General features: G+C 66.0%; 5 protein-coding genes and 1 pseudogene across 10 annotated transcripts; 2 read left to right on the top strand and 4 right to left on the bottom strand.

Annotated features, from left to right (window-relative positions):
• Positions 1-365: 365 nt before the first annotated feature.
• LOC135579797 (peroxisomal leader peptide-processing protease-like) lies at positions 366-2,528 on the bottom strand. Its single transcript, XM_065068045.1, has 4 exons — positions 1,369-2,528; positions 1,157-1,290; positions 887-1,072; positions 366-808 (listed from the first exon to the last, which is right to left on the bottom strand). The coding sequence occupies exons 1-4, from the start codon at positions 2,409-2,411 to the stop codon at positions 597-599; spliced, it is 1,575 nt and encodes a 524-aa protein (XP_064924117.1). The 5' UTR covers positions 2,412-2,528; the 3' UTR covers positions 366-596.
• A 209-nt stretch (positions 2,529-2,737) lies between these two features.
• Positions 2,738-7,697, top strand: LOC135579796 (testican-2-like). 2 transcript variants are annotated; one of them, XM_065068043.1, is made up of 9 exons: positions 2,738-3,334; positions 5,418-5,532; positions 5,612-5,714; positions 5,799-5,907; positions 5,986-6,105; positions 6,193-6,411; positions 6,707-6,769; positions 6,890-7,027; positions 7,124-7,697. In XM_065068043.1, exons 1-9 carry the CDS (start codon positions 3,313-3,315, stop codon positions 7,267-7,269), a joined length of 1,035 nt encoding a protein of 344 aa, XP_064924115.1. In that variant the 5' UTR covers positions 2,738-3,312; the 3' UTR covers positions 7,270-7,697. The 2 variants fall into 2 exon arrangements, with proteins under 2 accessions (XP_064924115.1, XP_064924114.1); XM_065068042.1 differs by lacking the exon at positions 2,738-3,334 and adding an exon at positions 4,456-4,790.
• Positions 7,698-8,057: 360 nt separating this feature from the next.
• Positions 8,058-10,218, bottom strand: LOC102090444 (peroxisomal leader peptide-processing protease). Of its 2 annotated transcripts, XM_005515854.3 has the most exons (4): positions 9,059-10,213; positions 8,847-8,980; positions 8,579-8,764; positions 8,058-8,500 (listed from the first exon to the last, which is right to left on the bottom strand). In XM_005515854.3, exons 1-4 carry the CDS (start codon positions 10,099-10,101, stop codon positions 8,289-8,291), a joined length of 1,575 nt encoding a protein of 524 aa, XP_005515911.2. In that variant the 5' UTR covers positions 10,102-10,213; the 3' UTR covers positions 8,058-8,288. The 2 variants fall into 2 exon arrangements, with proteins under 2 accessions (XP_005515911.2, XP_064924113.1); XM_065068041.1 differs by lacking the exon at positions 8,579-8,764 and having other exon boundaries at positions 9,059-10,218.
• A 583-nt stretch (positions 10,219-10,801) lies between these two features.
• LOC135579795 (testican-2-like) lies at positions 10,802-15,701 on the top strand. 3 transcript variants are annotated; one of them, XM_065068039.1, is made up of 10 exons: positions 10,802-11,184; positions 11,359-12,797; positions 13,425-13,539; positions 13,619-13,721; positions 13,806-13,914; positions 13,994-14,113; positions 14,201-14,419; positions 14,710-14,772; positions 14,894-15,031; positions 15,128-15,701. In XM_065068039.1, the coding sequence occupies exons 2-10, from the start codon at positions 12,752-12,754 to the stop codon at positions 15,271-15,273; spliced, it is 1,059 nt and encodes a 352-aa protein (XP_064924111.1). In that variant the 5' UTR covers positions 10,802-11,184; positions 11,359-12,751; the 3' UTR covers positions 15,274-15,701. The 3 variants fall into 3 exon arrangements, with proteins under 3 accessions (XP_064924111.1, XP_064924110.1, XP_064924112.1); XM_065068038.1 differs by having other exon boundaries at positions 10,802-11,317; positions 12,069-12,797; XM_065068040.1 differs by lacking the exon at positions 11,359-12,797 and having other exon boundaries at positions 10,805-11,317.
• Positions 11,420-18,201, bottom strand: LOC102098679 (peroxisomal leader peptide-processing protease-like). Of its 2 annotated transcripts, XM_065068035.1 has the most exons (4): positions 17,064-18,195; positions 16,852-16,985; positions 16,584-16,769; positions 11,420-16,505 (listed from the first exon to the last, which is right to left on the bottom strand). In XM_065068035.1, exons 1-4 carry the CDS (start codon positions 18,104-18,106, stop codon positions 16,294-16,296), a joined length of 1,575 nt encoding a protein of 524 aa, XP_064924107.1. In that variant the 5' UTR covers positions 18,107-18,195; the 3' UTR covers positions 11,420-16,293. The 2 variants fall into 2 exon arrangements, with proteins under 2 accessions (XP_064924107.1, XP_064924109.1); XM_065068037.1 differs by lacking the exon at positions 16,584-16,769 and having other exon boundaries at positions 17,064-18,201.
• Positions 18,202-20,257: 2,056 nt separating this feature from the next.
• LOC135579794 (GTP-binding protein SAR1a-like) lies at positions 20,258-21,240 on the bottom strand (annotated as a pseudogene).
• Between the last annotated feature and the right edge of the window lie 209 nt (positions 21,241-21,449).

The following is a 21,449-nucleotide window of genomic DNA, read 5'->3' as shown; positions in this document are numbered from 1 at the left end:
CCTTGCGACGCGCCGCGCCGCCCCCTTGCGACGCGCCGCCCTCGCTCATTGGCTAAAGCGGGGCCTTGCGCCCTCCCCATTGGCGGCGGCGGCGGGGCGGAGCGCGTAACGTGGCCGTTTTAGCGGCGCTTCCGCCGGCCTTCAGAGCGACCGGGGCCGGGTGGGAACGGGTTCCTTCCCAGTTCCCGGACCCAGTTCCATAGGGTCCCCCCGAAATGTGTCCCCAGCCCCAAACTAACCCTCTCTCCGCTCCCCCAACCAAGACCCTGACCCAAAGCATCCCTTATAGGAACCCCCCCAATCCAACAACACCCCCACGCAGACCCCGGCCGCCCAGCCGCGCGGTATCGCAGAACACCAGCGCCTCAGCTCACAGTGTTTATGGCTCCAGGGAAAAGAAGACATAAAACAAGCCCCCAGCTCTCCCCCAATTTGGTGTCGGCAGCAGCCGGCAAAAGCACCACGGCGTGTCCCCCACCCCAGGACACCCACGCTCCGCCAGCCCCACGGGGGCCAGGCACTCGGCCGCGACACCACTGGGGCCAAAGAGGGGCCGTGGCAGCTCTGCCCCGGCACAAACCCCCGAGATGGGGGCGTCAGAGCTTGCTGGGGGGTCCCGGCTGCCGCTGGAGCCACCAAGCCGCCCGCACGCCCTCACCCGCCCGGTTGAGCTCGGCGAAGGCGTTGGGGTCCCTGGTGCATCGGTAGCGCGCGACGAGGGGCTGCAGGATGGTGATGGGGATGCAGAAGTTGAGGTGCGGGTAGGCGGTCCCCGCGCTGGTGTCCCGGGTGTTGCTGGCCACGATCCCTGGCGGCGAGAGGAGTGTCACAGTGTCCACCCGGGGGACACCCATGGGAACCCCCCACAGGAGACCCTCCAGCTTACCCAGGAGGCGTCCGCTGCGGGAGGAGACGAGGGGGCTGCCGCTGGAGCCCCCATGGACGGCGCAGGTGGTCTGCAGCATGACAGGGCGCCCGGCCACCGTCACCACAGCCGAGAGGACCCCCGCTGTCACCGAGGGGCCGCAGGCCCGCCCCAGCGCCCCGAAGCCCATCACGCTCACCTCCTCGCCTGGGGTGGGAAGGAGGCGGGAGGTGGGTGCGAGGGGGGTGACCCTGACATCTCGGCACCCCCATGTCCCCACGGGACGCTTACCTGGGAGGAAGGTGTGTGCTGGGCGCGGGGGGACAAAGCCCGGCACGCTGTCCTGCAGCTCCACCACGGCCACGTCGAAGGGAGAAGACTCCTCGGTGGCAAACACCAGGCGCCCGCTGAGGACAGTGGCGGCCCTAAGGACACGGCACAGGAGATGTCACAGCCAGGGGGACCTGAGGACAAGGCGAGGGGACACACGCAGCCACACTCACCGGCTGGGACCAGGCGCTGGTGTCACGCAGAGCGGGTCACCGGCCTCCACCACATGCCGGCAGGTGAGGAGCAGGCGGGGAGACAGCAGCACCCCCGACCCCCACGTCCCCCCACACTCCACCAGCGCCACCCAGCCCAGGGGGTCCTGCTCTCCTGCTGCCTGCACCGCGGCCACCCGCCCCGGCACTGGTGGCACCGCCACCCCGGCGGCGTCCAGGACACCGGCGCTGCTGCGCAGGATGGCAGCGAGGGAGCAGAGCAGGGTGAGCCCGACCCACTCGGCGCCTTTCCAGCAGAAGGAGGCGGCAATGACGGCCACCAAGCGGGAGCCGGTGGCAGACGGCAAGAAGGCACCGCCGCCCTCGGTGCCGGGCAGGCAGCGCGCGTCGGTGAGGAGCAGGGCGTTCTCCTCGCCAGCCATGTTGCTGACCACCCCTTTGCTCAGGGTGTTGAGGAAGAGGTCGGGGCAGAGGGCGCCGAAGGGGGAGCCGCAGGCCCGCAGCGCCTGGCCCTTGCGCAGGCACCCGGCGCTCGCCCGCGCCGTCCAGCCGCCCGCAGGGGTGTCCAGGCCGGGCACCCGCAGCCAGGCGAACCAGTGCAGGGCCCGCGGGTCGGCCCCCGCTGCCTCCCCGCCAAAGCGCCATTGCTCCGCCTGCCCGAACGCCTGCGCCAGCGCCTTCTGGAAGGTTCTGCAGGGCACCAGGGCCAGGAGCTGGGCTTCGTGCTGCGGCAAGGCACCGGCTGGGCTGCGCGATGCTGCTGGAGCGTCACGGCTGAGGGCTGGGACGCGGGTCCCCGCTGAGGGGTGCAGGACATGGAGGCGCAGGGAGGGCTGCAAGGCATCGGGCAGCAGGGCACGGGGCTGCGCCCAGGCGGCAGGGCCATCCCGCAGGAAGGCCGCAAAGCGGGCGCCGTGGCACAGCACCAGCCCGGGGCCGCGGCTCAGCACCACCCCGCTGCAGCTGCAGGGGCCAGCGCCCGGCTGGGGCGAACCGGGGGAGCCAGAGATGCTGACCACGCAGCACGTCTGCTCCTCCTCCATGGCGGCGGCCGCGGCGCGGGCTGCATGCGGGGCAGCCCCGGGAGCGGAGCAAAGCGGAGCAAAGCGAAGCAACGCAGCGCAAGGCAGCGCCGCGCCGCCCCCCGCGCCGCGCCGCGCCGCCCCCCGCGCCGCGCCGCGCCGCCCCCCGCGCCGCGCCGCGCCGCCCCCCCCGCGCCGCGCCGCCCCCCGCGCCGCGCCGCCCCCCGCGCCGCGCCGCCCCCCGCGCCGCGCCGCCCCCCGCGCCGCGCCGCCCCCCTCGCTCATTGGCTAAAGCGGGGCCTTGCGCCCTCCCCATTGGCGGCGGCGGCGGGGCGGAGCGCGTAACGTGGCCGTTTTAGCGGCGCTTCCGCCGGCCCTCAGAGCGACCGGGGCCGGGTGGGAACGGGTTCCTTCCCAGTTCCCGGTTCCCTCCGCTCCGCTTCCCCGCAGCCCGTTCACCCTCCCCCGGTGCAATAGCCAACGGGCCGGGTGCCGCTATCCCCACTTCCACCGCCCCAGCTCCCTTCCCGAATTGCAGGTTTGCCTCCCGCTTTCCGCAGGGGCGGGAAGGGCTGTTTCCAGGTTCGATGCCCGGCACTCGGGTTCCGGGTGAAGCAGTGTCCGGCCCGTCAGCTTGCTTGTCCACAACCTGGGGTACCAGCCCTTGCAGAGCTCCTCTTGGAGAGTTAAAACTCCCCAGAACTCCGCGAGTAAACAGGAGGCAGAATTTAAGCTGCCCCCACAGCCTCCTTGGTCAAGCAGCCCCTGCTGGCCCCCGAGGTGCGAGCTGTGCCTGGTTCCCAGCCCCGAGGTGAGGCCGCCACCCTGCCTCAGTTTCCCTCCCCAGCAGCCTTCCCCTCCTCCAGAGCATCGCTGGCTGCTAAAGGTGGTTTTAAGCCTTATAAATCGACATCGAGAATCGATGCGAAGAAGAGCCGGCAATGGTGAGTTCGTTCTTTCCGCTCACGCTGTGTTTTACCCCCAGGAGCAGCTACACCAGGCGCGTGTGCTCTGTTGCACCAGGTTAGACTGAGGACCGCCACCCCTTCAGAGGAGAAAAATGTCTTTATTTAACTGAAAACGAGCGCTAGACAGTAATGGAACTTCAGACAGCAAAGTCCGCCGAGTATAAAAGAAACTGGTTTAGTCTACATTAATAACCTCATGATACGCCAATGTCAAACGCTTCCATGCTACTACCACCAAACAGCTCCGTGGTTCTCGCTGTGACGGGCACAGCGGGAGGATTCGAGGCCCTTGGCCCGGCTGCAGGGGAACCGCGTCCAAACCGCTACCCCGGGCGTGCTGGCGGCTGCTTTTCTCCAGCTACAACAAATCCCCGTAAACCAAAGCAGCTCGGATTGCGCACGTCAGTCCCACGGGCACCCTCTTGGTCGTCGCTCAGCGTGACACAGCACAGCCACCCTCCAGCTCAGTTAAGCCCAAACGCTATGTTTATTGAGGACTTCTAATACCGTGATACCTTGGTTCAGTAATTGGTGAAATATCTAAATACCGTTAAATATATAACCAGACTCCGGACTAAACAAGATGAACGTTAAACTAAAAAGTTAGAAGGGACGCTGTTTACATTAACACTTTCTTTAAAAAATATAATTGTTTTTTCTTAAGTCAATTAACCACAGTGGTGAGACGTGCTCTCTTTTTCAGCCGTTACAGTGCAGCGTGCAGAGTTTTCCTTCCCGGATCACACCAGCCCCGCTGTAACCGAACTGAAAGGGACAACGTGCACCCGTGTGCAGGACGGTGCTGTCTCCCCATCGCGTGGAAAAGAGTCGTGTGTCACCACTGTGCCACAGGGCAGCCGAAAACCAGGAGTCTCTTGGTCAAAGCCGGTGACGCGGTTGGAAAACCTTCCGCGTTCGAATAGAAAAGTCCGTGTGAAGAGGATCAGTCCAGAGGAGCCACACTCGCGTGTCTGTCCCGAGTTATCAGCCAATGTACTGCGATAGCCAGCGGAAGCCTTCGCCGTAGCCTTGCCTCTTGAGCACGCTGCACATGAACACCTCCATGGGACGCGCGTTCAGGTCTTTCAGTGGCACGTTTCCCTGCGGAAATCCAAAAAAGGGGTCAGAACCGCAGCCCTGCCGCCCTCGGGGAAGCGGGAAATCCCGCTCCCGTGGGACTTTCGGAGCCAGCAGTTAGAAACACCAAACCAAACCATTTCCGAGGCAGAAAGCAATCGTCACGGTGCAGATAAGACAGTGCCAAGAGCAGCCTCGGGCTGTTATACTACCCTCACCCAGCGCTGCTGATCAGTTCTCTCTAAATGTCGTGTTTTTAAACCGTGAAAACATGGAAATGCAGAGTAATGAAGCCAGAAGAGCACGACGATGTTAAAACACCAGCTTGACACCTCATGCCCTCATCGTTATAGAGGTACCATACTTTGCACAATTCTGGAAGTTTTAACACTTGCCCATGGGCGTTATTGTTATGATTAAAGACTCAGCTTCATCAGTATTGTGGACAAACTCACAGTAACAACCTCAGTTAGTTTCTGGGTGGAGCAACAAACCCCACGAGCCCTCCCTTGCCGGTGGACGCCCCACGGTTTGGATGCCTCCCTACCTTTCCTGTGGTCTGTCCGTAAAGCCCAAAGATCTCCCGCAGCTTCTCCTCGCTGATGGCCTCGGGCCTGTCGATTTTGTTACCCAAAATAAGGATTGGCACGTTGGATATTGTTTCATCTGTCATTGGCGCCTGCGAGCAAAACACAGTGATCAAGCAGAGGCAGAACAAACGTTCATAATTTGAGAGACTCTCAAAGTGTGCTGTGGGGGGGACCCTTTCTGCCTGCTCCCCCCTTGGGTTATTTCCTTCCGGCGGGAGCGGTGCCGGGGCCGGTGTGTGCTGGGAAGCGGCAGCTGGTGCCGTGGCGGCTGCCCAGCTGCAGCCTCAATGGTGCTTTGTGTTGGGCCGGCCCGCGGCCAGCGCTGCCGGGGCTCCCCTGGGGGGGGTCTCCCCTGCACCCCCACCTGCCCCATCCCCTCTCTGCCCCCCCAGCCCTGGACACCACCAAGGACCCCTGCCAGAAGGTGAAGTGCAGCCGGCACAAGGTGTGTGTGGCGCAGGGCTACCAGCGCGCCATGTGCATCAGCCGCAAGAAGCTGGAGCACAGGTAGGAGGGTGGCGGACACGGGGCTGAGCAGTGGAGATGGGGCTCAGCATTGCACTCCCGCACCTCTCATCCCGCGCAGGATCAAGCTGCCGGGCGCCAAGGGCCACGGGGGCTGCAAGCCCTGCCATGCCGCCCCGCTCGCCGCTGTCTGCGGCTCTGACGGCCACACTTACAGCTCGGCGGTAAGGATGGTGGCAGCTCGCCACGGGGAGGGGGACACCGTGCCGTGTCCCCTCTCTGGCTGACGTCCCGCTGCCGCCCCGCAGTGCAAGCTGGAGCAGCAGGCGTGCCTGGCCAGCAAGCAGCTGACGGTGCGGTGCGAGGGGCAGTGCCCCTGCCCAACCCCGCACGCTCCCACCGGCGATGGCAAGCAAGGTGAGTGGGACAGGGGACACCAGGGGGGTGTCCCTGCGCCCTGCCCAGCCTGACGCCACCCCCTTGGACTCCCCCCAGAGCCGTGCACCGGGCAGGACCTGGCCGACCTGGGTGACCGCCTGCGCGACTGGTTCCAGCTCCTGCGGGAGAATGCCAAGCAGAACGGCTCCGGCGGCCTCCCCGCCAGCCCTGCCACCGGTAAGAGCCCCCTGCTATGCGGGGAGGGGACACGGGGGGCTGTTCCCGGGGGAGCCAGGAAGCCACGGGTCACATCCTGCCCCGCAGCGCTGGAGAGGAGCGTGGCGGCCAGCTGCAAGGAGGCAGTGGGGTGGATGTTCGCCCGGCTGGACACCAGCGGGGATCTGTTCCTGGAGGCGGCCGAGCTGGCCGCCATCAACCTGGATAAGTACGAAGTTTGCATCCGCTCCTTCTTCAACTCCTGCGACACCTCCAGGGACGGCCGCGTCTCCGCGCCCGAGTGGTGCTTCTGCTTCTGGAGGGAAAGTGCGTCATGCCGGGGCAGGGGGTGCATGGGTGGGGTGGGGTGGGGGGTTTGCTGTGGGAATGGGAGCGTAGGCTGTGGGGTCGGGGGGATGCACACAGCAGGGTTGTGGGGACGCATGCCACGGGATTGGGGGGGATGCACGCTGTGGGGCCGGGGGGCTGCACACTGGGCGGGCAGGGGGTGTGTAGGCTCTGGGGTCATGGGGATGCGTGATGCAGGGTCTGGGGGTTGCACACCATGTTTTGCGGGGGGGCTGCACGCGCACCCTAAGAGCGGCGTGTGGGGGTGCTGCAGAGCCGCCCTGCCTCAGGGAGCTGGAGAAGATTCAGATCCAAGAAGCAGCCAAAATGAAGCCGGGTGAGTTGGGGCTCCGGGGCCCCTGTTCCCCGGTCGGGCAGGGGAGGGACAGGGAGCTCTGTGGGGGGCTCTTCTTGCGCTGCACGTGTTTTGGGGGGGGGGGTCATCGCTTCCCTGCAGGCACCTTCATCCCCAGCTGCGATGAGGACGGGTACTACCGGCGGGCGCAGTGCGAGCCAGGCGGCGGGGAGTGCTGGTGCGTGGACCAGCACGGGGCCGAGCTGACGGGCACCCGCGGCCACGGCAGCCCCGACTGCGGTGAGCGCCGGCGGGCAGCCGGGGGGCGTCCCCCGCCCGGGGAGAGGGCTGCAGCGCCGGGAACGGGGCCTGAGCCCCTGCCCCTCGCTCCCGCAGAGGAGGCGGCAGGGTTTTCGGGCGACTTTGGGAGCAGCGTGGGCTGGGAGGACGAGGAGGAGAAGGAGCCAGAAGAGGCGGGCGAGGAAGGCGAGGAAGAGGAGGGTGAAGCAGGCGAGGGCGACGACGGCGGCTACATCTGGTAGAGGAGCAGGAAAGCCCGGCGAGCGGCACGGCCGGGTGGCAGCCCCCCAACCGGGGGTCCCTGTGACCCCCCCACTGCCGGAGGGGCATGGGGTGGGTGTGTGTCCCCCATCCCGGCCCCGTGTGGGACGGGGTGTCGGGGGGCTCGCCCGAGGAGGGGTGAGCAGGGTGGGGGGCCCACACTTGTGCGAATTTGAGCTTTCTTTTGTTGTTTTGGGGTAGAGCCCCGTAGGCCTAGTGTGCTGCGGCGTGGTCTTCAACCGGGCAGGCGGAGCTAATAAAAGTGGGAAAAACATTAAAAACAAAGAAAACCCCATAGAGAAGCTGCCCCCCCGCCCCCCGCAATGCTCCCCGTGCTGTGCTTGCGCGGCTGCCCCGGCCCCCGGTGTTGTGTAGCGGCTGTGAAATAAATACCCTGTGCTGTGTCAAACACTCGCACGCCCGTTGCTCCCCCCTGCAAAAACAAACCCTCATACCCCAGCAGCACCTGCCAGCCCTGCACAGGGTGCTGGGGGGGCTGCTCCCCTCTTTTAGGGGGGCAGGGGCTGCCATCCCCCGGATATGAGGGCTGGGAGGGTTTGGTCCCACACTCAGCTGACACAGAGTTGGATCTGGCCTCCCTCCATAGGGTCCCCCCGAAATGTGTCCCCAGCCCCAAACTAACCCTCTCTCCGCTCCCCCAACCAAGACCCTGACCCAAAGCATCCCTTATAGGAACCCCCCCAATCCAACAACACCCCCACGCAGACCCCGGCCGCCCAGCCGCGCGGTATCGCAGAACACCAGCGCCTCAGCTCACAGTGTTTATGGCTCCAGGGAAAAGAAGACATAAAACAAGCCCCCAGCTCTCCCCCAATTTGGTGTCGGCAGCAGCCGGCAAAAGCACCACGGCGTGTCCCCCACCCCAGGACACCCACGCTCCGCCAGCCCCACGGGGGCCAGGCACTCGGCCGCGACACCACTGGGGCCAAAGAGGGGCCGTGGCAGCTCTGCCCCGGCACAAACCCCCGAGATGGGGGCGTCAGAGCTTGCTGGGGGGTCCCGGCTGCCGCTGGAGCCACCAAGCCGCCCGCACGCCCTCACCCGCCCGGTTGAGCTCGGCGAAGGCGTTGGGGTCCCTGGTGCATCGGTAGCGCGCGACGAGGGGCTGCAGGATGGTGATGGGGATGCAGAAGTTGAGGTGCGGGTAGGTGGTCCCCGCGCTGGTGTCCCGGGTGTTGCTGGCCACGATCCCTGGCGGCGAGAGGAGTGTCACAGTGTCCACCCGGGGGACACCCATGGGAACCCCCCACAGGAGACCCTCCAGCTTACCCAGGAGGCGTCCGCTGCGGGAGGAGACGAGGGGGCTGCCGCTGGAGCCCCCATGGACGGCGCAGGTGGTCTGCAGCATGACAGGGCGCCCGGCCACCGTCACCACAGCCGAGAGGACCCCCGCTGTCACCGAGGGGCCGCAGGCCCGCCCCAGCGCCCCGAAGCCCATCACGCTCACCTCCTCGCCTGGGGTGGGAAGGAGGCGGGAGGTGGGTGCGAGGGGGTGACCCTGACATCTCGGCACCCCATGTCCCCACGGGACGCTTACCTGGGAGGAAGGTGTGTGCTGGGCGCGGGGGGACAAAGCCCGGCACGCTGTCCTGCAGCTCCACCACGGCCACGTCGAAGGGAGAAGACTCCTCGGTGGCAAACACCAGGCGCCCGCTGAGGACAGTGGCGGCCCTAAGGACACGGCACAGGAGATGTCACAGCCAGGGGGACCTGAGGACAAGGCGAGGGGACACACGCAGCCACACTCACCGGCTGGGACCAGGCGCTGGTGTCACGCAGAGCGGGTCACCGGCCTCCACCACATGCCGGCAGGTGAGGAGCAGGCGGGGAGACAGCAGCACCCCCGACCCCCACGTCCCCCCACACTCCACCAGCGCCACCCAGCCCAGGGGGTCCTGCTCTCCTGCTGCCTGCACCGCGGCCACCCGCCCCGGCACTGGTGGCACCGCCACCCCGGCGGCGTCCAGGACACCGGCGCTGCTGCGCAGGATGGCAGCGAGGGAGCAGAGCAGGGTGAGCCCGACCCACTCGGCGCCTTTCCAGCAGAAGGAGGCGGCAATGACGGCCACCAAGCGGGAGCCGGTGGCAGACGGCAAGAAGGCACCGCCGCCCTCGGTGCCGGGCAGGCAGCGCGCGTCGGTGAGGAGCAGGGCGTTCTCCTCGCCAGCCATGTTGCTGACCACCCCTTTGCTCAGGGTGTTGAGGAAGAGGTCGGGGCAGAGGGCGCCGAAGGGGGAGCCGCAGGCCCGCAGCGCCTGGCCCTTGCGCAGGCACCCGGCGCTCGCCCGCGCCGTCCAGCCGCCCGCAGGGGTGTCCAGGCCGGGCACCCGCAGCCAGGCGAACCAGTGCAGGGCCCGCGGGTCGGCCCCCGCTGCCTCCCCGCCAAAGCGCCATTGCTCCGCCTGCCCGAACGCCTGCGCCAGCGCCTTCTGGAAGGTTCTGCAGGGCACCAGGGCCAGGAGCTGGGCTTCGTGCTGCTGCAAGGCACCGGCTGGGCTGCGCGATGCTGCTGGAGCGTCACGGCTGAGGGCTGGGACGCGGGTCCCCGCTGAGGGGTGCAGGACATGGAGGCGCAGGGAGGGCTGCAAGGCATCGGGCAGCAGGGCACGGGGCTGCGCCCAGGCGGCAGGGCCATCCCGCAGGAAGGCCGCAAAGCGGGCGCCGTGGCACAGCACCAGCCCGGGGCCGCGGCTCAGCACCACCCCGCTGCAGCTGCAGGGGCCAGCGCCCGGCTGGGGCGAACCGGGGGAGCCAGAGATGCTGACCACGCAGCACGTCTGCTCCTCCTCCATGGCGGCGGCCGCGGCGCGGGCTGCATGCGGGGCAGCCCCGGGAGCGGAGCAAAGCGGAGCAAAGCGAAGCAACGCAGCGCAAGGCAGCGCCGCGCCGCCCCCCGCGCCGCGCCGCGCCGCCCCCCGCGCCGCGCCGCGCCGCCCCCCGCGCCGCGCCGCGCCGCCCCCCCGCGCCGCGCCGCGCCGCCCCCCCGCGCCGCGCCGCGCCGCCCCCCGCGCCGCGCCGCGCCGCCCCCCGCGCCGCGCCGCGCCGCCCCCCGCGCCGCGCCGCGCCGCCCCCCGCGCCGCGCCGCGCCGCCCCCCGCGCCGCGCCGCGCCGCCCCCCGCGCCGCGCCGCGCCGCCCCCCCGCGCCGCGCCGCCCCCCGCGCCGCGCCGCCCCCCGCGCCGCGCCGCCCCCCGCGCCGCGCCGCCCCCCGCGCCGCGCCGCCCCCCGCGCCGCGCCGCCCCCCGCGCCGCGCCGCCCCCCGCGCCGCGCCGCCCCCCGCGCCGCGCCGCCCCCCGCGCCGCGCCGCCCCCCGCGCCGCGCCGCCCCCCGCGCCGCGCCGCCCTCGCTCATTGGCTAAAGCGGGGCCTTGCGCCCTCCCCATTGGCGGCGGCGGCGGGGCGGAGCGCGTAACGTGGCCGTTTTAGCGGCGCTTCCGCCGGCCTTCAGAGTGACCGGGGCCGGGTGGGAACGGGTTCATTCCCAGTTCCCGGTTCCCTCCGCTCCGCTTCCCCGCAGCCCGTTCACCCTCCCCCGGTGCAATAGCCAACGGGCCGGGTGCCGCTATCCTCACTTCCACCGCCCCAGCTCCCTTCCCGAATTGCAGGTTTGCCTCCCGCTTTCCGCAGGGGCGGGAAGGGCTGTTTCCAGGTTCGATGCCCGGCACTCGGGTTCCGGGTGAAGCAGTGTCCGGCCCGTCAGCTTGCTTGTCCACAACCTGGGGTACCAGCCCTTGCAGAGCTCCTCTTGGAGAGTTAAAACTCCCCAGAACTCCGCGAGTAAACAGGAGGCAGAATTTAAGCTGCCCCCACAGCCTCCTTGGTCAAGCAGCCCCTGCTGGCCCCCGAGGTGCGAGCTGTGCCTGGTTCCCAGCCCCGAGGTGAGGCCGCCACCCTGCCTCAGTTTCCCTCCCCAGCAGCCTTCCCCTCCTCCAGAGCATCGCTGGCTGCTAAAGGTGGTTTTAAGCCTTATAAATCGACATCGAGAATCGATGCGAAGAAGAGCCGGCAATGGTGAGTTCGTTCTTTCCGCTCACGCTGTGTTTTACCCCCAGGAGCAGCTACACCAGGCGCGTGTGCTCTGTTGCACCAGGTTAGACTGAGGACCGCCACCCCTTCAGAGGAGAAAAATGTCTTTATTTAACTGAAAACGAGCGCTAGACAGTAATGGAACTTCAGACAGCAAAGTCCGCCGAGTATAAAAGAAACTGGTTTAGTCTACATTAATAACCTCATGATACGCCAATGTCAAACGCTTCCATGCTACTACCACCAAACAGCTCCGTGGTTCTCGCTGTGACGGGCACAGCGGGAGGATTCGAGGCCCTTGGCCCGGCTGCAGGGGAACCGCGTCCAAACCGCTACCCCGGGCGTGCTGGCGGCTGCTTTTCTCCAGCTACAACAAATCCCCGTAAACCAAAGCAGCTCGGATTGCGCACGTCAGTCCCACGGGCACCCTCTTGGTCGTCGCTCAGCGTGACACAGCACAGCCACCCTCCAGCTCAGTTAAGCCCAAACGCTATGTTTATTGAGGACTTCTAATACCGTGATACCTTGGTTCAGTAATTGGTGAAATATCTAAATACCGTTAAATATAGTTTTTTTTTTTTTAAAAAAACCCTAACCAGACTCCGGACTAAACAAGATGAACGTTAAACTAAAAAGTTAGAAGGGACGCTGTTTACATTAACACTTTCTTTAAAAAATATAATTGTTTTTTCTTAAGTCAATTAACCACAGTGGTGAGACGTGCTCTCTTTTTCAGCCGTTACAGTGCAGCGTGCAGAGTTTTCCTTCCCGGATCACACCAGCCCCGCTGTAACCGAACTGAAAGGGACAACGTGCACCCGTGTGCAGGACGGTGCTGTCTCCCCATCGCGTGGAAAAGAGTCGTGTGTCACCACTGTGCCACAGGGCAGCCGAAAACCAGGAGTCTCTTGGTCAAAGCCGGTGACGCGGTTGGAAAACCTTCCGCGTTCGAATAGAAAAGTCCGTGTGAAGAGGATCAGTCCAGAGGAGCCACACTCGCGTGTCTGTCCCGAGTTATCAGTCAATGTACTGCGATAGCCAGCGGAAGCCTTCGCCGTAGCCTTGCCTCTTGAGCACGCTGCACATGAACACCTCCATGGGACGCGCGTTCAGGTCTTTCAGTGGCACGTTTCCCTGCGGAAATCCAAAAAAGGGGTCAGAACCGCAGCCCTGCCGCCCTCGGGGAAGCGGGAAATCCCGCTCCCGTGGGACTTTCGGAGCCAGCAGTTAGAAACACCAAACCAAACCATTTCCGAGGCAGAAAGCAATCGTCACGGTGCAGATAAGACAGTGCCAAGAGCAGCCTCGGGCTGTTATACTACCCTCACCCAGCGCTGCTGATCAGTTCTCTCTAAATGTCGTGTTTTTAAACCGTGAAAACATGGAAATGCAGAGTAATGAAGCCAGAAGAGCACGACGATGTTAAAACACCAGCTTGACACCTCATGCCCTCATCGTTATAGAGGTACCATACTTTGCACAATTCTGGAAGTTTTAACACTTGCCCATGGGCGTTATTGTTATGATTAAAGACTCAGCTTCATCAGTATTGTGGACAAACTCACAGTAACAACCTCAGTTAGTTTCTGGGTGGAGCAACAAACCCCACGAGCCCTCCCTTGCCGGTGGACGCCCCACGGTTTGGATGCCTCCCTACCTTTCCTGTGGTCTGTCCGTAAAGCCCAAAGATCTCCCGCAGCTTCTCCTCGCTGATGGCCTCGGGCCTGTCGATTTTGTTACCCAAAATAAGGATTGGCACGTTGGATATTGTTTCATCTGTCATTGGCGCCTGCGAGCAAAACACAGTGATCAAGCAGAGGCAGAACAAACGTTCATAATTTGAGAGACTCTCAAAGTGTGCTGTGGGGGGGACACTTTCTGCCTGCTCCCCCCTTGGGTTTTTTCCTTCCGGCGGGAGCGGTGCCGGGGCCGGTGTGTGCTGGGAAGCGGCAGCTGGTGCCGTGGCGGCTGCCCAGCTGCAGCCTCAATGGTGCTTTGTGTTGGGCCGGCCCGCGGCCAGCGCTGCCGGGGCTCCCCTGGGGGGGGTCTCCCCTGCACCCCCACCTGCCCCATCCCCTCTCTGCCCCCCCAGCCCTGGACACCACCAAGGACCCCTGCCAGAAGGTGAAGTGCAGCCGGCACAAGGTGTGTGTGGCGCAGGGCTACCAGCGCGCCATGTGCATCAGCCGCAAGAAGCTGGAGCACAGGTAGGAGGGTGGCGGACACGGGGCTGAGCAGTGGAGATGGGGCTCAGCATTGCACTCCCGCACCTCTCATCCCGCGCAGGATCAAGCTGCCGGGCGCCAAGGGCCACGGGGGCTGCAAGCCCTGCCATGCCGCCCCGCTCGCCGCTGTCTGCGGCTCTGACGGCCACACTTACAGCTCGGCGGTAAGGATGGTGGCAGCTCGCCACGGGGAGGGGGACACCGTGCCGTGTCCCCTCTCTGGCTGACGTCCCGCTGCCGCCCCGCAGTGCAAGCTGGAGCAGCAGGCGTGCCTGGCCAGCAAGCAGCTGACGGTGCGGTGCGAGGGGCAGTGCCCCTGCCCAACCCCGCACGCTCCCACCGGCGATGGCAAGCAAGGTGAGTGGGACAGGGGACACCAGGGGGGTGTCCCTGCGCCCTGCCCAGCCTGACGCCACCCCCCTTGGACTCCCCCCAGAGCCGTGCACCGGGCAGGACCTGGCCGACCTGGGTGACCGCCTGCGCGACTGGTTCCAGCTCCTGCGGGAGAATGCCAAGCAGAACGGCTCCGGCGGCCTCCCCGCCAGCCCTGCCACCGGTAAGAGCCCCCTGCTATGCGGGGAGGGGACACGGGGGGCTGTTCCCGGGGGAGCCAGGAAGCCACGGGTCACATCCTGCCCCGCAGCGCTGGAGAGGAGCGTGGCGGCCAGCTGCAAGGAGGCAGTGGGGTGGATGTTCGCCCGGCTGGACACCAGCGGGGATCTGTTCCTGGAGGCGGCCGAGCTGGCCGCCATCAACCTGGATAAGTACGAAGTTTGCATCCGCTCCTTCTTCAACTCCTGCGACACCTCCAGGGACGGCCGCGTCTCCGCGCCCGAGTGGTGCTTCTGCTTCTGGAGGGAAAGTGCGTCATGCCGGGGCAGGGGGTGCATGGGTGGGGTGGGGGGTTTGCTGTGGGAATGGGAGCGTAGGCTGTGGGGTCGGGGGGATGCACACAGCAGGGTTGTGGGGACGCATGCCACGGGATTGGGGGGGATGCACGCTGTGGGGCCGGGGGGCTGCACACTGGGCGGGCAGGGGGTGTGTAGGCTCTGGGGTCATGGGGATGCGTGATGCAGGGTCTGGGGGTTGCACACCATGTTTTGCGGGGGGGCTGCACGCGCACCCTAAGAGCGGCGTGTGGGGGTGCTGCAGAGCCGCCCTGCCTCAGGGAGCTGGAGAAGATTCAGATCCAAGAAGCAGCCAAAATGAAGCCGGGTGAGTTGGGGCTCCAGGGCCCCTGTTCCCCGGTCGGGCAGGGGAGGGACAGGGAGCTCTGTGGGGGGCTCTTCTTGCGCTGCACGTGTTTTGGGGGGGGGGGGTCATCGCTTCCCTGCAGGCACCTTCATCCCCAGCTGCGATGAGGACGGGTACTACCGGCGGGCGCAGTGCGAGCCAGGCGGCGGGGAGTGCTGGTGCGTGGACCAGCACGGGGCCGAGCTGACGGGCACCCGCGGCCACGGCAGCCCCGACTGCGGTGAGCGCCGGCGGGCAGCCGGGGGGCGTCCCCCGCCCGGGGAGAGGGCTGCAGCGCCGGGAACGGGGCCTGAGCCCCTGCCCCTCGCTCCCGCAGAGGAGGCGGCAGGGTTTTCGGGCGACTTTGGGAGCAGCGTGGGCTGGGAGGACGAGGAGGAGAAGGAGCCAGAAGAGGCGGGCGAGGAAGGCGAGGAAGAGGAGGGTGAAGCAGGCGAGGGCGACGACGGCGGCTACATCTGGTAGAGGAGCAGGAAAGCCCGGCGAGCGGCACGGCCGGGTGGCAGCCCCCCAACCGGGGGTCCCTGTGACCCCCCCACTGCCGGAGGGGCATGGGGTGGGTGTGTGTCCCCCATCCCGGCCCCGTGTGGGACGGGGTGTCGGGGGGCTCGCCCGAGGAGGGGTGAGCAGGGTGGGGGGCCCACACTTGTGCGAATTTGAGCTTTTTTTTGTTGTTTTGGGGTAGAGCCCCCTAGGCCTAGTGTGCTGCGGCGTGGTCTTCAACCGGGCACGCGGAGCTAATAAAAGTGGGAAAAACATTAAAAACAAAGAAAACCCCATAGAGAAGCTGCCCCCCCGCCCCCCGCAATGCTCCCCGTGCTGTGCTTGCGCGGCTGCCCCGGCCCCCGGTGTTGTGTAGCGGCTGTGAAATAAATACCCTGTGCTGTGTCAAACACTCGCACGCCCGTTGCTCCCCCCGGCAAAAACAAACCCTCATACCCCAGCAGCACCTGCCAGCCCTGCACAGGGTGCTGGGGGGGCTGCTCCCCTCTTTTAGGGGGGCAGGGGCTGCCATCCCCCGGATAGGGAGGGCTGGGAGGGTTTGGTCCCACACTCAGCTGACACAGAGTTGGATCTGGCCTCCCTCCATAGGGTCCCCCCGAAATGTGTCCCCAGCCCCAAACTAACCCTCTCTCCGCTCCCCCAACCAAGACCCTGACCCAAAGCATCCCTTATAGGAACCCCCCCAATCCAACAACACCCCCACGCAGACCCCGGCCGCCCAGCCGCGCGGTATCGCAGAACACCAGCGCCTCAGCTCACAGTGTTTATGGCTCCAGGGAAAAGAAGACATAAAACAAGCCCCCAGCTCTCCCCCAATTTGGTGTCGGCAGCAGCCGGCAAAAGCACCACGGCGTGTCCCCCACCCCAGGACACCCACGCTCCGCCAGCCCCACGGGGGCCAGGCACTCGGCCGCGACACCACTGGGGCCAAAGAGGGGCCGTGGCAGCTCTGCCCCGGCACAAACCCCCGAGATGGGGGCGTCAGAGCTTGCTGGGGGGTCCCGGCTGCCGCTGGAGCCACCAAGCCGCCCGCACGCCCTCACCCGCCCGGTTGAGCTCGGCGAAGGCGTTGGGGTCCCTGGTGCATCGGTAGCGCGCGACGAGGGGCTGCAGGATGGTGATGGGGATGCAGAAGTTGAGGTGCGGGTAGGTGGTCCCCGCGCTGGTGTCCCGGGTGTTGCTGGCCACGATCCCTGGCGGCGAGAGGAGTGTCACAGTGTCCACCCGGGGGACACCCATGGGAACCCCCCACAGGAGACCCTCCAGCTTACCCAGGAGGCGTCCGCTGCGGGAGGAGACGAGGGGGCTGCCGCTGGAGCCCCCATGGACGGCGCAGGTGGTCTGCAGCATGACAGGGCGCCCGGCCACCGTCACCACAGCCGAGAGGACCCCCGCTGTCACCGAGGGGCCGCAGGCCCGCCCCAGCGCCCCGAAGCCCATCACGCTCACCTCCTCGCCTGGGGTGGGAAGGAGGCGGGAGGTGGGTGCGAGGGGGCGACCCTGACATCTCGGCACCCCATGTCCCCACGGGACGCTTACCTGGGAGGAAGGTGTGTGCTGGGCGCGGGGGGACAAAGCCCGGCACGCTGTCCTGCAGCTCCACCACGGCCACGTCGAAGGGAGAAGACTCCTCGGTGGCAAACACCAGGCGCCCGCTGAGGACAGTGGCGGCCCTAAGGACACGGCACAGGAGATGTCACAGCCAGGGGGACCTGAGGACAAGGCGAGGGGACACACGCAGCCACACTCACCGGCTGGGACCAGGCGCTGGTGTCACGCAGAGCGGGTCACCGGCCTCCACCACATGCCGGCAGGTGAGGAGCAGGCGGGGAGACAGCAGCACCCCCGACCCCCACGTCCCCCCACACTCCACCAGCGCCACCCAGCCCAGGGGGTCCTGCTCTCCTGCTGCCTGCACCGCGGCCACCCGCCCCGGCACTGGTGGCACCGCCACCCCGGCGGCGTCCAGGACACCGGCGCTGCTGCGCAGGATGGCAGCGAGGGAGCAGAGCAGGGTGAGCCCGACCCACTCGGCGCCTTTCCAGCAGAAGGAGGCGGCAATGACGGCCACCAAGCGGGAGCCGGTGGCAGACGGCAAGAAGGCACCGCCGCCCTCGGTGCCGGGCAGGCAGCGCGCGTCGGTGAGGAGCAGGGCGTTCTCCTCGCCAGCCATGTTGCTGACCACCCCTTTGCTCAGGGTGTTGAGGAAGAGGTCGGGGCAGAGGGCGCCGAAGGGGGAGCCGCAGGCCCGCAGCGCCTGGCCCTTGCGCAGGCACCCGGCGCTCGCCCGCGCCGTCCAGCCGCCCGCAGGGGTGTCCAGGCCGGGCACCCGCAGCCAGGCGAACCAGTGCAGGGCCCGCGGGTCGGCCCCCGCTGCCTCCCCGCCAAAGCGCCATTGCTCCGCCTGCCCGAACGCCTGCGCCAGCGCCTTCTGGAAGGTTCTGCAGGGCACCAGGGCCAGGAGCTGGGCTTCGTGCTGCTGCAAGGCACCGGCTGGGCTGCGCGATGCTGCTGGAGCGTCACGGCTGAGGGCTGGGACGCGGGTCCCCGCTGAGGGGTGCAGGACATGGAGGCGCAGGGAGGGCTGCAAGGCATCGGGCAGCAGGGCACGGGGCTGCGCCCAGGCGGCAGGGCCATCCCGCAGGAAGGCCGCAAAGCGGGCGCCGTGGCACAGCACCAGCCCGGGGCCGCGGCTCAGCACCACCCCGCTGCAGCTGCAGGGGCCAGCGCCCGGCTGGGGCGAACCGGGGGAGCCAGAGATGCTGACCACGCAGCACGTCTGCTCCTCCTCCATGGCGGCGGCCGCGGCGCGGGCTGCATGCGGGGCAGCCCCGGGAGCGGAGCAAAGCGAAGCAACGCAGCGCAAGGCAGCGCCGCGCCGCCCCCCGCGCCGCGCCGCCCCCCGCGCCGCGCCGCCCCCCGCGCCGCGCCGCCCCCCGCGCCGCGCCGCCCCCCGCGCCGCGCCGCCCCCCGCGCCGCGCCGCCCCCCGCGCCGCGCCGCCCCCCGCGCCGCGCCGCCCCCCGCGCCGCGCCGCCCCCCGCGCCGCGCCGCCCCCCGCGCCGCGCCGCCCCCCGCGCCGCGCCGCCCCCCGCGCCGCGCCGCCCCCCGCGCCGCGCCGCCCCCCGCGCCGCGCCGCCCCCCGCGCCGCGCCGCCCCCCGCGCCGCGCCGCCCCCCGCGCCGCGCCGCCCCCCGCGCCGCGCCGCCCCCCGCGCCGCGCCGCCCCCCGCGCCGCGCCGCCCCCCGCGCCGCGCCGCCCCCCGCGCCGCGCCGCCGCCCTCGCTCATTGGCTAAAGCGGGGCCTTGCGCCCTCCCCATTGGCGGCGGCGGCGGGGCGGAGCGCGTAACGTGGCCGTTTTAGCGGCGCTTCCGCCGGCCCTCAGAGCGACCGGGGCCGGGTGGGAACGGGTTCCTTCCCAGTTCCCGGTTCCCTCCGCTCCGCTTCCCCGCAGCCCGTTCACCCTCCCCCGGTGCAATAGCCAACGGGCCGGGTGCCGCTATCCCCACTTCCACCGCCCCAGCTCCCTTCCCGAATTGCAGGTTTGCCTCCCGCTTTCCGCAGGGGCGGGAAGGGCTGTTTCCAGGTTCGATGCCCGGCACTCGGGTTCCCCCCACTTCCACCGCCCCCAGCTCCCTTCCCGAATTGCAGGTTTGCCTCCCGCTTTCCGCAGGGGCGGGAAGGGCTGTTTCCAGGTTCGATGCCCGGCACTCGGGTTCCGGGTGAAGCAGTGTCCGGCCCGTCAGCTTGCTTGTCCACAACCTGGGGTACCAGCCCTTGCAGAGCTCCTCTTGGAGAGTTAAAACTCCCCAGAACTCCGCGAGTAAACAGGAGGCAGAATTTAAGCTGCCCCCCACAGCCTCCTTGGTCAAGCAGCCCCTGCTGGCCCCCGAGGTGCGAGCTGTGCCTGGTTCCCAGCCCCGAGGTGAGGCCGCCACCCTGCCTCAGTTTTCCCTCCCCAGCAGCCTTCCCCTCGTCCAGAGCATCGCTGGCTGCTAAAGGTGGTTTTAAGCCTTATAAATCGACATCGAGAATCGATGCGAAGAAGAGCCGGCAATGGTGAGTTCGTTCTTTCCGCTCACCGCTGTGTTTTACCCCCAGGAGCAGCTACACCAGGCGCGTGTGCTCTGTTGCACCAGGTTAAAGACTGAGGACCCGCCACCCCTTCAGAGGAGAAAAATGTCTTTATTTAACTGAAAACGAGCGCTAGACAGTAATGGAACTTCAGACAGCAAAGTCCGCCGAGTATAAAAGAAACTGGTTTAGTCTACATTAATAACCTCATGATACGCCAATGTCAAACGCTTCCATGCTACTACCACCAAACAGCTCCGTGGTTCTCGCTGTGACGGGCACAGCGGGAGATTCGAGGCCCTTGGCCCGGCTGCAGGGGAACCGCGTCCAAACCGCTACCCCGGGCGTGCTGGCGGCTGCTTTTCTCCAGCTACAACAAATCCCCGTAAACCAAAGCAGCTGGGATTGCGCACGTCAGTCCCACGGGCACCCTCTTGGTCGTCGCTCAGCGTGACACAGCACAGCCACCCTCCAGCTCAGTTAAGCCCAAACGCTATGTTTATTGAGGACTTCTAATACCGTGATACCTTGGTTCAGTAATTGGTGAAATATCTAAATACCGTTAAATATAGTTTTTTTTTTTTAAAAAAACCCTAACCAGACTCCGGACTAAACAAGATGAACGTTAAACTAAAAAGTTAGAAGGGACGCTGTTTACATTAACACTTTCTTTAAAAAATATAATTGTTTTTTCTTAAGTCAATTAACCACAGTGGTGAGACGTGCTCTCTTTTTCAGCCGTTACAGTGCAGCGTGCAGAGTTTTCCTTCCCGGATCACACACCAGCCCCGCTGTAACCGAACTGAAAGGGACAACGTGCACCCGTGTGCAGGACGGTGCTGTCTCCCCATCGCGTGGAAAAGAGTCGTGTGTCACCACTGTGCCACAGGGCAAGCCGAAAACCAGGAGTCTCTTGGTCAAAGCCGGTGACGCGGTTGGAAAACCTTCCGCGTTCGAATAGAAAAGTCCGTGTGAAGAGGATCAGTCCAGAGGAGCCACACTCGCGTGTCTGTCCCGAGTTATCAGCCAATGTACTGCGATAGCCAGCGGAAGCCTTCGCCGTAGCCTTGCCTCTTGAGCACGCTGCACATGAACACCTCCATGGGACGCGCGTTCAGGTCTTTCAGTAGGCACGTTTCCCTGCGGAAATCCAAAAAAAGGGGTCAGAACCGCAGCCCCCTGCCGCCCTCGGGGAAGCGGGAAATCCCGCTCCCGTGGGACTTTCGGAGCCAGCAGTTAGAAACACCAAACCAAACCATTTCCGAGGCAGAAAGCAATCGTCACGGTGCAGATAAGACAGTGCCAAGAGCAGCCTCGGGCTGTTATACTACCCTCACCCAGCGCTGCTGATCAGTTCTCTCTAAATGTCGTGTTTTTAAACCGTGAAAACATGGAAATGCAGAGTAATGAAGCCAGAAGAGCACGACGATGTTAAAACACCAGCTTGACACCTCATGCCCTCATCATTATAGAGGTACCATACTTTGCACAATTCTGGAAGTTTTAACACTTGCCCATGGGCGTTATTGTTATGATTAAAGACTCAGCTTCATCAGTATTGTGGACAAACTCACAGTAACAACCTCAGTTAGTTTCTCTGGGTGGAGCAACAAACCCACGAGCCCTCCCTTGCCGGTGGAACGCCCCACGGTTTGGATGCCTCCCTACCTTTCCTGTGGTCTGTCCGTAAAGCCCAAAGATCTCCCGCAGCTTCTCCTCGCTGATGGCCTCGGGCCTGTCGATTTTGTTACCCAAAATAAGGATTGGCACGTTGGATATTGTTTCATCTGTCATTGGCGCCTGCGAGCAAAACACAGTGATCAAGCAGAGGCAGAACAAAACGTTCATAATTTGAGAGACTCTCAAAGTGTGCTGTGGGGGGGACACTTTCTGCCTGCTCCCCCCTTGGGTTATTTCCTTCCGGCGGGAGCGGTGCCCGGGGCCGGTGTGTGCTGGGAAGCGGCAGCTGGTGCCGTGGCGGCTGCCCAGCTGCAGCCTCAATGGTGCTTTGTGTTGGGCCGGCCCGCGGCCGCGCTGCCGGGGCTCCCCTGGGGGGGGTCTCCCCT

This window comes from Columba livia, chromosome 6 (genome assembly GCF_036013475.1).
Source record: "Columba livia isolate bColLiv1 breed racing homer chromosome 6, bColLiv1.pat.W.v2, whole genome shotgun sequence".
Classification (NCBI taxonomy): domain Eukaryota; kingdom Metazoa; phylum Chordata; class Aves; order Columbiformes; family Columbidae; genus Columba; species Columba livia.
Note: the sequence above shows the minus strand (reverse complement) of the source record. Positions and strands in the feature narration are given on the sequence as shown.

Bases quoted from the DNA above. Each gene is read 5' to 3' on its own strand.
- LOC135579796 (XM_065068042.1), top strand. From the start codon at position 4,745: ATGTTAAAACACCAGCTTGACACCTCATGCCCTCATCGTTATAGAG. The intron at 5,715-5,798 runs GTAAGGATGGTG...GCCGCCCCGCAG, and splicing joins GCCACACTTACAGCTCGGCG to TGCAAGCTGGAGCAGCAGGC. The intron at 7,028-7,123 runs GTGAGCGCCGGC...TCGCTCCCGCAG, and splicing joins CCACGGCAGCCCCGACTGCG to AGGAGGCGGCAGGGTTTTCG.
- LOC102098679 (XM_065068035.1), bottom strand. From the start codon at position 18,106: ATGGAGGAGGAGCAGACGTGCTGCGTGGTCAGCATCTCTGGCTCCCCC. The intron at 16,770-16,851 runs GTAAGCGTCCCG...TTCCCACCCCAG, and splicing joins AGCACACACCTTCCTCCCAG to GCGAGGAGGTGAGCGTGATG. The intron at 16,506-16,583 runs GTAAGCTGGAGG...TCTCGCCGCCAG, and splicing joins CCGCAGCGGACGCCTCCTGG to GGATCGTGGCCAGCAACACC.
- LOC135579797 (XM_065068045.1), bottom strand. From the start codon at position 2,411: ATGGAGGAGGAGCAGACGTGCTGCGTGGTCAGCATCTCTGGCTCCCCC. The intron at 1,291-1,368 runs GTGAGTGTGGCT...CCGTGTCCTTAG, and splicing joins CCAGCGCCTGGTCCCAGCCG to GGCCGCCACTGTCCTCAGCG. The intron at 809-886 runs GTAAGCTGGAGG...TCTCGCCGCCAG, and splicing joins CCGCAGCGGACGCCTCCTGG to GGATCGTGGCCAGCAACACC.
- LOC102090444 (XM_005515854.3), bottom strand. From the start codon at position 10,101: ATGGAGGAGGAGCAGACGTGCTGCGTGGTCAGCATCTCTGGCTCCCCC. The intron at 8,765-8,846 runs GTAAGCGTCCCG...TTCCCACCCCAG, and splicing joins AGCACACACCTTCCTCCCAG to GCGAGGAGGTGAGCGTGATG. The intron at 8,501-8,578 runs GTAAGCTGGAGG...TCTCGCCGCCAG, and splicing joins CCGCAGCGGACGCCTCCTGG to GGATCGTGGCCAGCAACACC.
- LOC135579795 (XM_065068039.1), top strand. From the start codon at position 12,752: ATGTTAAAACACCAGCTTGACACCTCATGCCCTCATCGTTATAGAG. The intron at 14,773-14,893 runs GTGAGTTGGGGC...GCTTCCCTGCAG, and splicing joins AGCAGCCAAAATGAAGCCGG to GCACCTTCATCCCCAGCTGC. The intron at 15,032-15,127 runs GTGAGCGCCGGC...TCGCTCCCGCAG, and splicing joins CCACGGCAGCCCCGACTGCG to AGGAGGCGGCAGGGTTTTCG.